Source organism: Geospiza fortis, unplaced genomic scaffold (genome assembly GCF_000277835.1).
Source record: "Geospiza fortis unplaced genomic scaffold, GeoFor_1.0 scaffold85, whole genome shotgun sequence".
In the NCBI taxonomy this organism is placed as follows: domain Eukaryota; kingdom Metazoa; phylum Chordata; class Aves; order Passeriformes; family Thraupidae; genus Geospiza; species Geospiza fortis.
The window spans coordinates 1,674,198-1,687,529 of NW_005054358.1; the positions used below are offsets into that span (position 1 = coordinate 1,674,198).

General features: G+C 50.4%; 1 protein-coding gene and 1 long non-coding RNA gene across 2 annotated transcripts in view; one reads left to right on the plus strand and one right to left on the minus strand.

The window, feature by feature from the left end:
• The window catches only part of TPRN (taperin), a 21,827-nt gene extending 13,238 nt beyond the window's left edge, over positions 1–8,589 (plus strand). Inside the window, exons 4-6 of the mRNA XM_014308130.2 lie at positions 7,176–7,353; positions 7,546–7,673; positions 8,482–8,589. Of these exons, the coding sequence (XP_014163605.1) occupies positions 7,176–7,353; positions 7,546–7,673; positions 8,482–8,544 (369 nt within the window). The 3' untranslated portion in view covers positions 8,545–8,589. The remainder of the gene's footprint in view (positions 1–7,175; positions 7,354–7,545; positions 7,674–8,481) is intronic.
• A 2,190-nt stretch (positions 8,590–10,779) lies between these two features.
• Positions 10,780–13,332, minus strand: LOC115948195. The gene is made up of 2 exons (XR_004082046.1): positions 13,236–13,332; positions 10,780–10,998 (listed from the first exon to the last, which is right to left on the minus strand). It is a non-coding gene; the product is annotated as an uncharacterized LOC115948195 (long non-coding RNA).

The following is a 13,332-nucleotide window of genomic DNA, read 5'->3' on the forward strand; positions in this document are numbered from 1 at the left end:
ATGCAGCTCTGAGGGCACATCCCTGAGGCTCCTGGTGAACCTGCTGCACTTGCTTCTCATCAAGGAAGTTCCTTGTGCATGTTAAAAGAGAGAGCAAGGGCAAGAGAGACATGAACTCTGTTATGTAGGTTATACTGTTCACATCATGGGAGCCTTTGGTCCTGAATGAGCTCCCTGACAGGGTGGGAAGTAATTCTGCTCCCAGCCTCTCTCTGTTTCCATGGAATGATGCTCCATGGGTCCCATTCCAGCACCAAACCCAGGTATTTTTGTGAGCTGCTCTGGGCAGTCTGTGTTGCACAGAAATGTTTATGGGTGGCAGCTTCATCACTGCACCTCGTTGTGGCTACAAATAGGCTGCTCAGAGCTGCCTGTGAAATCCTGGGCTGTTGGGGAGCTCTGTGTGGTTTTTATAAGAACATCAAGTCTTGACACTAATTGTACCTTGCTTATCCTGCTCCCTTTGTGCATTCAGATGAGATTTGTTTCATTCAAGTAGGGAGATTTGTCCGGTTCTTAGGGGCCAAGTAAGTAATTTTTGAATCGCTTGTTAAGCTGTGGATGGCTCTGGCTCTTCTGCCTGCAGATGTGAGGAGGAATAAAGGGCTCCCAGGGTGAATGGCTGCTCTGTGCCCTGGCACACTGGGGCTCCAGCTGTGCTTGTGTGGGCACTGCAATCTCCCCTTGTCCTGCACAGCAAAGGGAAGAGTTAACCAAGCCACCTGCCCCACATGCTCTGGGGGCTGTCCCTACTCTGTCACCTCGCATCAGGAATTTGAAACTTGCCCGTGTCTTGCACAAGGAGTTTAATATTTCGAATCTCCATGCATTGCTCCTATCTGCCATGTGCTTCAGCATATTGATTACACAGAGCTGGCTTTGTGGGTTGCCTTGTAAATGGAGACTTTCTTGTTTTGCCTTGTGGCTTGGGAGCTGGGATGTGATCCTGAAGGAAATGTCTCCTTTGCCAGCCACACAGGGCTTCCCTGACGTGCTCCTGCTGTAAATCTTTAGTGCTGTTAGCTCTACTCAGTAACTCACCGAGGTGCAGTTAATGGCTGGGCAAAAGTCAGTGTTACTCTCAGGAAACACTTCTTGGAAAAGCATGATCAAATGATTCTGTGGTGTCACAGTTCCAGTTCCCCAAAACTCTTCTTCTTATACAGAAAAGTACATTTCTGAGCTGCCATCTGCAGTTTTCTGGGCATACTTAGAGTGCTTCAGCCATAGCAGTACAGGGTTAATCTGATATAGGAACCAGGCCTTGAGCTCCTCTGTTCCTAGGGATACTTGTCAGGGAAAAACCCTTTATTCTGTGTCAGGGAAAGGCTTTAGAGGCACAAAGGCTTCTTATCTTCTGAATGATAGCAAATGCCTTGGTGATGTGCTGGTGATTCTGCAGTCCCCAGGGTACTATTTCAGGCTGCCCACACAGTCTGTGCCTGGAGTTATTCAACAATTTGGGCTTACACATGACTGTGTTTTCAGGACAAGCACAGACACATACACAAGCTCATTGCTAACTCCAAAAAATTGGCTCATTTCCCCAGAAATCTTTTATCTAAAAGTTTCTTTTCATGGGAGCTGTCTAGATCATTGACTACAGGCTGCTGTGAAAAAACTGAGGGTCTCTGCAGATGTTTGGAGTTTATGAACTGCTTTTCTTTCTCCTTTTACTAAATCTGCTGCTCTGTGGGACTGGTCAGATGGGAAGAGCAGGTTAAACCCCTTGGGGATCTTTGTCCACTATAAAATCTCTGCCTCTACCCTGTTTCCAGTCTCACAAGCAGTTTTGTCTGTGCAGAGACCTTCCCTCTCTGTCTGTGGCAGCTAGAGGTTGTTCTGTGTCAGAACCTCCTCTTTGTACAGGTCCTGAGCCTCCACCCACCAGCCCCATGGGTTTGGAGCTCGAGGAGCTTTGCTGCCCTGCTCAGGAGCTCTCTGCAGCCCTCCCTGGGATGCTCTGTGTGCACAGCCTTGCTGACACTCCCAGCTGGCTGCAGTTTCAGGTATCAGGTGGTGTCTTGTGCCTCCTTGACCCAATCTTTAGCCAACCAGTGCAGCAGCAAATGTTCCTCGATGTGAGGTGGCACAGGAGCACAAGGTTCTTCAGAACACTCGTTTTGTCTGTGCTTGATCTCTCAAAGATGTCAACCCCTGCTTTGTGTTCATGCTGGATCATCCACCTTTCCTGCAGACACCAGCCAAGCCCTCCTGTGCTGCTGAGAGGAGGCAACTTCCTTGTGGGGGAAGAGGAGAGACAGACACTGATCTTGTGACACAGAGACACAGACATCTCTTGTCTGTGGTGACCAGGGACAGGAGCCAGGGCACAGCTGGGGCTGGGCCAGGGCAGCTCAGGCTGAGCTCAGGGCAAGGTTCTTCCCCCAGAGGGTGCTGGCACTGCCCAGGCTGCCCAGGGAATGGGCACGGCCCCGAGGCTGCCAGAGCTCCAGGAGCCTTTGGACAGCGCTGCCAGGGATGGACAGGGTGGGGTTGTGGGGGGGCTGGGCAGGGACAGGGGCTGGGCTGGGGGATCCCTTCAGTCCCTCCCAGCTCAGGGTATTCTGTGATCCTGTAGGAGACCAGGTGTGAAAAGCTGCTTTAAATCACACCCGGCAGCCCCTGCATGTCCTGGGAGTCAGTGCAGTCCCTGGATTTGTCACTTGGGAATTATTGAGGCCAGAGGATGATGACAGGAGAATCAGCACATGAAGAGAACAGGTCTTGATCCCTCAGTGCTGCCCAGCTCTTTAGAACTGGTGAGGCACTTGCTGGGTTGGGATGTGCTGGAGGTGCTGTGGGGTGGCACAGGGCAGGGATGGAGCCCAGCTTGTGCTTCAGCACTCACCATCCCATCCTACTCCTCAAGGACAGAGCAGGGATGGCAATTCTGGCTGGAGCTCTGGGTTTGGGACATGGGAACCACTCACAGGGAGAGGAGAGGGGCTCAGTCCTTCTCAGCCCCCCTGTTCTGGGCTGGTGTGATGGGGAGCAAATGCTGACTCAGACTCTCCCTGCTGGAATAGAATTATAGGATGATTTTATTCATTTAATGCCTAGATCAGTTACTTTTTTCTGGCTGTTACAAGGTGAGGATTTGGATTGTCAAAGAGGTTTCAGTTTAAAAAGTGTAAACACCCTACTTTGGTTCATCAGCCAAGCAGCAAATGTAATAATGGGTAGAGAAGGGAAAAGCCACAGTAAGGAGATTCCTTCTGGAGCTGAGGATGCAGGATAACCCCTGGAGACTTCCAGAGAGGTCCCTGGTGCATGAGAAGCTGTTGGGTCTTTGCTCTGTCATTTATACTGCCTTGCAGACTTTCTCCTCTCCCTTTTGGAGGTGAGGTGGCTGCTGACTGTCATTGCTCATGTTGTAGGTTGGGTTCTATAAATTGGTTATTTTTGTTTTTAATAAATCTCTGTATTTGGGGGGTCTTTGGTGGCTGGTCTGGGTGCAGCCTGAGTCCTGACAGCCTGACACAAGGTTGACTTCCCTTTTCTAAATGAGATCTGCATGACTACTCAGATTTATGCTTTGTTGGGCAGTGTTTACCCTGGCTTCTCTTTCCTGGATATTACTCATTACTAGTTCAAATCCTAGCAAATAAATAAATGATTTTTGCTATGGCAACAAGAACCTATTGATTGAACAGCACAATATTTCCTGAAAAGCCTGATTTACTCTTTCCAGTGTGTCTGATTGCTGAGCAGAGTAGTTATATATAAATTTATATATATATGTATATATGGGTTTGGGTTGGACCCTTGGTTTGTGACACAGCTGTGGGTGAAGCCTCCAGCTGAGCAAAGAGTGACAAATCCCTGCAAACATCCACAGCTGAAGGGTGCAAAATTCTTCCTTGCCACAGCTGGCAGCTGCTGCTGGGGCAGAGGCAGGGGAAGCAGTGCTGAGACAGGCTGAGCAGAGCCTCTGGCTGGGCTCCAGTGAGCTTGGCTCTGCTGGGACACGCTTTTCTTCTAAAGAAACGTCCCCTGTTGCCTTTTGTGCTCCCATAAATGTCCCTGTGGTCTGGCAAGGCACTGCTGGCTGTGCAAACCTGTTGTCTGTGCCATGACTGGGCTCTTGGTTTTCCTTTTTGGCTGGTTCCTGGGGCTCAGGCTGCCTGTGTTCCTTGCACACAGCACTCAGCTGTGCTCTGTAGCCACTCAGAGCATTTCTCTGCCCCTGTGTTCCCTGGTTTTGCCTGAATGCTTCACCCTCTCTGTTCTGTTGGGTCAAGCAGAGCTGCTTTGTGCTTCCCTGAAAGCTTTTTGTGCTTGGAGAGGGGAGCTCAGGTGCTGCCACAGCAGGGTTTGGGCTCTCTCCCCATGGGCAGGGCTGACTGGGTGCCCCAGGGTCCATCCGTGCCAGTGCCTGGCTGTGCCTCGTGTTTGCTCTGCCTGGGTGTGCCCAGGGCTTTATTGCAGCACCCTGGGGCTCTGCCTGGTGCAGGCTCTGGGAGCAGGGGCTGGCATTGCCACAGGGCAGCTCGGTGTGCTCTGGGGGAACTTGTGCCACGGTGCCCCCGTGCCACACACCCCTGCCTGTGTGAGCCTTGCAGGTTGGCCCCAGCTGTGCTCTGGGTGCCAGGGCTGGCTGGTTGCTCTGTGTCAGGGGCTCCAGCCTTGCCTCCTGCTTGAGTTGGCTGTGGAGAGTGGGAGCTGCTGCGTTTGGTGTTGTCTCTGGGTTCTGTGTGGGATGTGGGTGTCTCCAGGCTGTTTCTGCTCCGTTCTACTCTCTGGTTTTGCTCCCTGCTGAGGCTCTTTTCTCCTCCAGCACTGTGTGCACCTTTGGCCCAAACTGGACTCAAAGTCATTTTTCTTAGAGATTTCCTCCGGATAGCAGAAAACCAAGAACATTTAGTTCCATCTCCCAAGCTTAAATTCTTAACCCCAGGGCATATCTCTCCTGTGTGCTTTGTTTTCTGTGTTTAGCCAAGTATTTCTTGCCCCTCAGTGCCATTGGCAGCACTGCTAAGTGGCCTCCGTGCAGTTTCTGGTTCTGGGGTAGCTCCTGGGCTTCCAGGAGCCCTGGGCACCTCCACCCTGCTGGCCTTTGTGCCTGGCAGCATGGCTCATCCCCACAGGACAGACACCACATTGTGAGCAGTGACAGCCTGGCTCGGATCAGGGAGCATCTAGGTCAGCAGCAGGGATGGGAAATCCAGGGAGCAGCAACTGGGATGCTCTCAGCTTCAGCACCATTTCATTCCAGTCCCTTTTCTCTGAAATAGAATCACTCTTCTCCCCTCTGTGTCATTTGGGGTAGCTGGGGCAGGGAATGGGGAAAGGCAGCTGGTTCCCTCCATGCAGTTTCCATCCTGCCTTCTCCTGGGGGCAGGGGAAGGAGCCAGCCTGTGTCCCAGGTCCATCCTGCCCTGGGGCAGAGTAGCTCCAGCTCCAGCTCCAGCTGTGCTTGGCAGTGTGGAGGAGCTGCAGCTCCTCCCTCTGGTACCCAGATTCAAGCAAAGCTCCCTTGCTGCTTTGCTGAAAAGCAGCAGTGAAATGCTCCCTGTCCTGCTCTGGTCCCTTCAGAGCTCCAGGGATCCTGTGCATGGGCAGCACAGGTGGCACTGTGACCTGCTGGCAGCTCTGGCCCTTGGGGACATCTAGGTGTGACTTTGGCAGCCCCTGATAATGCCACTCCAGTGCTCCTTCCACTGCTGTGACAGGGAATGGGTGCACCTGGGCACTATTGGTGCTTGGGGCCAGGTGCCACTTCCCTCTGGGGATTTTCTGTATGACAGAACCATGGGATAAATGTGCTGCACTTGCCCCTGGCCTGTCATTGCACAGCATCTGGAGAGACCAGAACCATTGGGCTCCTGCCACCTGTCACAAGTTGCCATGTCCTTTCCATTCTGTTCATAACCCTATTAGCTGAATTTTAATGATATTTAGAAGTAAAGGGATCACAACAAGCTTTTAGACAGCTGCTCCTGAACCTTGATCTGTGTTGGCTAAATACTTCCCTACTTTTGGCATGAACTTATTCCTGGCAAGCTTATCCTCATTTGTCTGATGTGTGCTGGCATCAGCAGTTCTGTGCTCCTTGGTGGTTATTTTCTGGAGTACTTACAAAGAGCTGTTATGCTTTTTCTCCACCTTCACTTTTGCTGGTGTGAAGTTTTTGCCAATGAATCTCCTGTGCAGCTGTTGAGGTGACCTGTAAGCAGATCCCTGGAGCACAGTGGAAGGCAATGATTGGGACAGGCAGGGCTGCAGGGGAACAAACCCCTCCCTCAGCTTTCCTTTTCAGCTTGGATGAGCACATTTGCACAGAAAGGAGAGAGCTGGGCAGTCCCTGTTTCCAGCAGAAATGTCTTCCTTCATTCCTGGTTTATTTAAGCAGCATCCTAATGATGATTACAGTCCTGCAGCCAATCCCAAATTTTCTTCCTCAGTTATTCACAGGTGGTGAACTTCTCTTAGGGCAAAGGTTGCTCTTAAACTTGATTCCATTTTTAGTGGTTTTGCTCTCCAGTTTTCTTCATGGCCATAAAATTCCAGTTAGCCCTTGATGAACTCGTGTGTTTGCGTCACTTTCATTTCTCAGTCTCCCAGTTTTGGTGGAAAGGTCATTAGTGACAATACTGGATAAAACTGGTTTCAAACCAGAACCTTTAAGGCCTCCCCCTTGCCCAGTATTTTCCCTGTTTGCTACCACCTGTTACCATCTCTCCTTTAGCTGCTTCCTTCTTTTCACTTCTGGTTTTAAGCCCTGTTTAGTGTAGCTTAATTAGCTCTTTGCCAGAATGTCCTCCTAGGACTGGAGTCCTGATCATGGATATTCCTGTTTCTTGGAGCTTGGATACACAAAGGAGTTGCCAGGAATTAGCAATGTCACCTTTCCAACATGAGGGTGCTTTCCTGCTTGTCTGTCCTGTGGGAGACATGGTGGCAGCTCCTGCTGGGTGTCAGTGTGAGGTGCTGGCAGAGGGCACAGAGGTGCCCCAGTCCCCTGGGCCTCCTGTCTCCATCCCATCCATTTGGCTCTGCCTTTGGAGCTTCCCTCAGTGTGGCAAGAGATCCACCAAGGCACTTGGGGAGGGACTGGGGGTCTGCAGTGGCTGCTTTAAACCAGGGGGCAGCCCTGGCTTGTGCCAGAGCCAGCGTGGGGATCAGTCAGTTCTTGTGCTTCTCCCTGATAATTCTTCTTTGCTCTTGCCCAGATGAAGATCTCTTTCAATGAGACAAGTTTGCAGACGATGTTTGAGTACCCCTCAGAGAGCTCCCTGGCAGAAGAGGATGAGGAGGAGGAAGGACATGCTTCTGAAATGGAGGAGAAATCTCGAACCTTTCATATTCCACGCCCAAACAGCACTTTGCATCCCAGTACACCTAACTCAGGTGAGTGAGGCACTGTGTGGGCACTGTGCCCACATTTCCCACAGCCCCTTAAGGGATTCCACATGGATGGAAATGCTAGTGGAGGTCAACGGGGAGCTGCAGATGGGCAGCTTCCAGGCTGTCCCTGCTGGGATCCTGTCCCACTTCTTTTTGGGGTGGTGAGGAATATTTACCTTATCTTTGTCCTTCCAGCAGATTTATCCAGCTACACCCCAAAGCACTCCGTGAAGTTCAGCGAGTGGCAGGAGCAGAAGTACGAGGGTCCTGCTGCAGAGGGATCCCTCCCAAAGGAAGCTGATTCCCAGGGGAACCAAGTCATGGTGAGGCTATAAATAACCAAGTCTTGTGCTCCCCTGTGGGGTGGGGGTTGTTCCAGGCAGTGGATGGGACAGGATGTGCCTTTCCCTGCACACCTGTGTTTGTGTTCCTGCCCAGGGAGCTGTGTCACTGCTCCCAAAGGGACCATCACACCGTCCCACTGCCCCTCCCTGGCTGTGTGAAGGAGACTCGAGGCAGCTGGCACACTCTGCTCAGCACAGGAAAGACATGGATCTGCTGGAACAAGTCCAGTGGAGGCCATGGAGATGCTCCAAGGCCTGGAGCCAGGCTGGGAGAGCTGGGGGTGCTCACCTGGAGGAGGTTTCAGGGAGATCTCAGAGCCCCTTCCATTGCCTAAAGAGGGCTTATAAAAAACAGAGATTTTTTTTTCTTTTTTTTCTTTTTTGTTACATGGGCAGGTGATGGGACAAGGGGGAACGGTTTTAAACTAAAAGAGATTTAGATTAGATATTGGGAAGAAATTGTTCCCTGTGATGGTGGTGAAGCCTTGGCTTAGAGTGGCTTCCCTGTATCCCTGGAAGTGTCCCGAGGCCAGGCTGGACGGGCCTTGGAGTGACCTGGGATAGTGGAAGGTGTCCCTGCCCCTGGCAGGAGGTTGGAACAAGGTGGGTTTTAAGACCCCTTCCAACCCAAACCATTGCAGGACGTTCTGACACTCCGGGGCACGTTTGGAGGGGAGCACTAACCAAACACACCCAGTTAGCCCAGGCAGGGTGCCAAGGCACCATCCGGGGCTGAGGGGGCTCCTCTGGCCCGCTCTGACCGCGATGTCCTGTGCTCTGCCCGCAGCTCACCCCGGCGGAGAAGGGCGGTGTGTCGGATTTCAGCAGCGAGCCCGCGCTCTATTTCTGAGGCTGCCCCGCGGTGCTGCAGCAGCGCTGCCCGCACGGGAACCGCCCTTATTTAAGACCCTGCTGCCAAGGGTGGATGGACCACGTGCTCTCGGGCATCTCCGGAGAATATTTGCACTGGATTTTGGGACCGAATTACTGCATCTAGGCGTATGATTTATTCTGCCTGTGGCCTTGCATGTTCCTTGTTCAAGATCAGCTGCCGGTTAGGCAAGTGTGGGAAGGACATCTGTAATGCCGGGATGGATGCGGATTTTTCTCAGTGCTTGTCTGAGTCCAGGCACTGTGCAGGGTCTGGACAGCTTTTGCAACCCTTCTCCCCAGTGGAGGATGGCTCTGGAGTGGGGCACTGGGCAGTTAGGTGGGTTCACAGCGTGGCTGTGATTTGACACATTGGGTGTCAGTTTGGAAAACCACTGGAGGTTCGTGGTTTGTCCTTGGCATGTTTCCAGCTCTGGTTTCACTGAAACATCATGGAATTCATGTGCCAGTTACATGCTTGTGGAGTTCACTGAACACCCTGAGGGAGGGATGGGAAGAGCAATGAATGCCTTTAGCTTTAGATGTTATTTTTGCACCAGTTAGTAGAGAAATGTCCAGACTGCCTCCAGCCTCTTGAAGATTCCCAAACATTGGCCATAGCTTTGGTCTGTCCTTCCCAACTCTGGTATCCAGTCTCTGGGAGTTGCTGGTTGTACTCCAGATTGCCAGCTCCTCTTGTTGCTTTGTTCCAAACCTGATTGATCTCTCTTGGTTGCTTCCTTCAAGCCACACTTGCTCTGCTCTTCTAGTCAAAGCACAGGAGGGAAGTTTCACTCCATTCTTCTGCAGAACTTGAACAAGGAATGTGGGTTATTTTTTGTTTTTTCTAGGATTTTTATAGTTCTATTATAATTGTTTATTGCAGCCAATATGCAAAGGAATCTGCTAGAATCTTCCATTCAAGTTTTCTACTACTGTAAACTCAGGGTCAAAATTGCACTCTGGAACAGATGGAGCAGTGCTGCTAATGTGATTTGTACTTTGGGATTAAAAGAGATGTGGTGAGAACAGATCCGGCCTCTTTGGGCTTTATGGAATGAGTGGGGTGTGATCCAAAGGAACAGGCTGCTATCTTTGATTAAATTTGATGGTTACTGGTTTGTCTATTCTAGATTGTGAATGTCTGCTCAAGTGACACTGCCCTGTGAACTGAAAATGCTCTGCATACCTTGCACTTGGTTTGATGTCTGTTGGAGCAGCAAGGGAAGGTTGTCCTACTGAAAAACACAGGATTAAATGTTAGGACATACCTACTTGTAGCTGTTCCCTTCTGTCCTGGGTGCCTAAATACTTTTGGAAAGATAATGAAAAAAAAAAATAAAGAGCTACTCAGTAGTTTTAGATGTTGGCTGGGGGGCCACAAAGAAACATTTTGCACCTCCTTGTCCATTCCAAGCTAATTTGAGATCTGCTGCCTGTGTGACTTGCCAGGAGCAGGATGTGTCTGCAGTGCACCTGCCTGGGACATGACAAGGACCATGGAGTTCCATGTGTTGAGGCTTCTCCCATTAATAAAATACTTCACAATAAGGTGCTGAGACTGGTGTAGAATGAGGGAAGATGTGAGACTGCTGGATTTAAGGGGTGAGTTTTCAGCACAGCTTCTTCTATCAAAAAAGGTCCCAGTGAGCATCTCTCCCTGCAGAAATGCCCAGGAGAGTTTAAGGCAGCTCTGTTTCTTGCAAAACTGCAGGAGGTAAAGCAAAGCTGCTTTCTACTCAAGTTAGGAACAAGGGGTCTGAACTAGCCCAGGCTTAGTTCTCCTATGGATCCATGAGGAATGCTAAAGCCAACACTGTCCTGCAGCTCAAACACTGCTCTGGTTCTGTGTGAGTTAACACTGTGCCTGCAGCCCTGGGGGCAGCACAGCTTGGGGCTGTGGGGGTGCTGCTGACTCTCCTCCATCTCCTGGTGATCCTGCTGCACCTTGGAGCTGTGATTCTGCACTCCTCTGCACTTCCCAGCTTCCCCTCTAATCCCTGCCCAGCTCCTCCAGCTGCCTCCAGGCAGAGCAGGCTGAGGGCAGTCCTGAGGGCAGGAGCATCACTGCTGGGGCACCTCCTGGGATGTGCCACAGCGTGGCTGGGCTCAAAATGAAGGGTATTTTTGTATAAATGCCTACCCTGCTCTGTAGCATTGGAGGATCTGCTTTAGTGGGTTTCTGACTAATACCAAAGCACATCTGGAAGGTAAATTCACTTCTGCAAGGCAAGGGCTTTTATTAAGGGTGGCATCCTTGGACCACAAAGCAGCTCTCTCTGGCCAACAGGACATTCCAGGCTGAAGAAGTTTAGGAACGCTTTTGTCGACGTATTCGTTGTCCTAATGAAGTGTTTTGTGGATCAATGATTTTACCAAGATCCCTCATTTCCTTCTTCAGGACATCTAGCAATGTCTGAGAATTGTCCAGTATCTGGGAAAGAAATAAAAATAGCTTATTTTTACATAAACTGTTTCTCTTATGAATTCCCTTCCAATTCAGCTGATCTGCCTTGCAGCAAGAGGGGCTATCAGCCCTTCAGCCTCTAATTCCTGGTGATTTATTGTCCTGTCTGTGTGGGAATATCTGTGGGAGGATTTCTCTGGTTTGTGTTCATATTCTGAATATGAAAGACCTTAAACAATTTGTCTGCCTTGGAACATGAGGCGGAGAACTTCCTGAAGCAGACTGGGGGTTTAGGTTGGTTGGCTGGGTTTTTTTAAGGGAGATTTGGTACCTGAGCTTTTTAGGTCAGTATTAAATTGGGTCAGTATTAAATTTTAGGTCCGTATTAAATTTAATTAAATTAAATTGAGGTCAGTTTCAACTCTTCCACTATTAAAACTGCACATTTTGGGTTTCTGGCTTCAAGACTAACTCAAATCTACAGTGACCTCATGTCAGACTAGATCTGTTATTAATTTTCTCCTATTTTCAGCTCACTGTGTACATAATCTAACATCCCTGCTTCCTGTGCTCTAAGCTCCAACATATTTAGGAGACCTTGCTGCCTGTCCACCTCACCAGTTAAAAATTTTAACACAGTGGACAATTGTAACCAAATGTGATGGTTATAGTCCCAAAAATTATTTATGTTCCTGTGAATTTGTGGAAATCACCAAGTGATCAGAGAGAAGCTGAGGGAGTGCCCCACAGGACGAGGTGCTGGAGGAAGGTGAAATCCTGTAGGGCTGGCAGAAGGCAAGGAGTGACAAACCAGGAAAGGAAGTCTGTTACTTTCTGTCTGTAGGACACCAGCATCTCCTCCTCACCACCTCTTTCTACCTCCTGTGGGTGTCAGTTCATTTCAATAAACAGGAATTCATCTGAAGGCTGGGGGTGTGACTTGCATCTCAGGTAAGCTTCCTTTTTAAAGGGGCTGTTTGTGTACCTTACAACAGTTTTTAAACTTTTAAATTTTTATGTAGGTTTCCCCTTTCACTTCAAACCATCAGGTCTTGAAGGAGGTCGAGGAAACATCTCCAGCTTCATCTGAAAAGTGATTGCCAGGGGAAAGCACTGACTTTGGGAGAGGAAGAGGAGCTGACACAGTAGTTGGTCACATTCAAAATGCAAATGGGAGGAAAATTTAGGCAGCAGCTAAAAGGTGTTCCTGACACAAACTCTGCCTGGTCACCATGAGAAGGAATATTGTCACTTATCTGAAAAGAGGCTGGGAAGATCCTTTTTTAAAGAAATAAAAGCTGTTGGTGTGTAATACAGAAGTGACTTCAGCTGTGGCCCTGTCTGTGGGGATCAAGCAGTCCCTGCCTGGCAGTAACACACACAGGGGAATGGGTAGAGCTGTCTCAGGAACCAAAATGACAGTGACAGCCCTTGTGCTGTTTGCCTCCTGCCCACCCTTTACTGCCCCAACAATTTGACTCTTTTAATGACATTGTTCCATTAAAGATGAAAGAAACTACACTAAATATTGGGCTGGAAGAGTGGCAGCCAACAACTCCATCAGCACCATTGTTTTCTGCCTGAATTAGTAGGATTGTGGGTCAGTGTCATGTCTCTGGTTTCCTCCTTTCCCCCAAACCATGGGTCTGAGATGGTAATTTTTAGGGGTCTGTTCCAAAAGCCATTTTTAATGTATTTGGACAATAAACTTTGCCCACGCCCAAGCAGCACCAAAACAACCCCCAACCCAACCCTCTTATGATGGGGTCTGTGTGCCAGAGCTGCATCCCGGGCCTGGGAAGCTGTTTTGGCTCCAGGGAGCAGTGGTGGTTCGTCGAGGTGCAGGTGCTCCCAACCGACCTTCAGGTAAATACAGACACATACATACAGACACATTCATACATACACACACACACACACATATATATATATCCCCACCTCCCCTGACACACCATTAGGCTGGAGCTCAGGGCAAGGTTCTTCCCCCAGAGGGTGCTGGCACTGCCCAGGCTGCCCAGGGAATGGGCACGGCCCCGAGGCTGCCAGAGCTCCAGGAGCCTTTGGCCAGCGCTGCCAGGGATGCCCAGGGTGGGGTTGTGGGGGGGCTGGGCAGGGACAGGGGCTGGGCTGGGGGATCCTTGTCCACCTCAGGTTATTCTGACTCAGTGATTCCCTCGGGCCCTGTCCCTGTCAGAGATCAGTGCCGTCTCTTCTCCTCCCCTCACGGGAAAGCTGCACAAGGCGATGTCCCTCGCTGGCAGTACCTCCCCGGAGGCCAGGTCCATCTCGGCGATGGTGCGGTCGATGTGGGCTCGGGTGGAGCGGAGCCCCGCCAGGCTCTCGCTGGTGTCGGACAAGCGC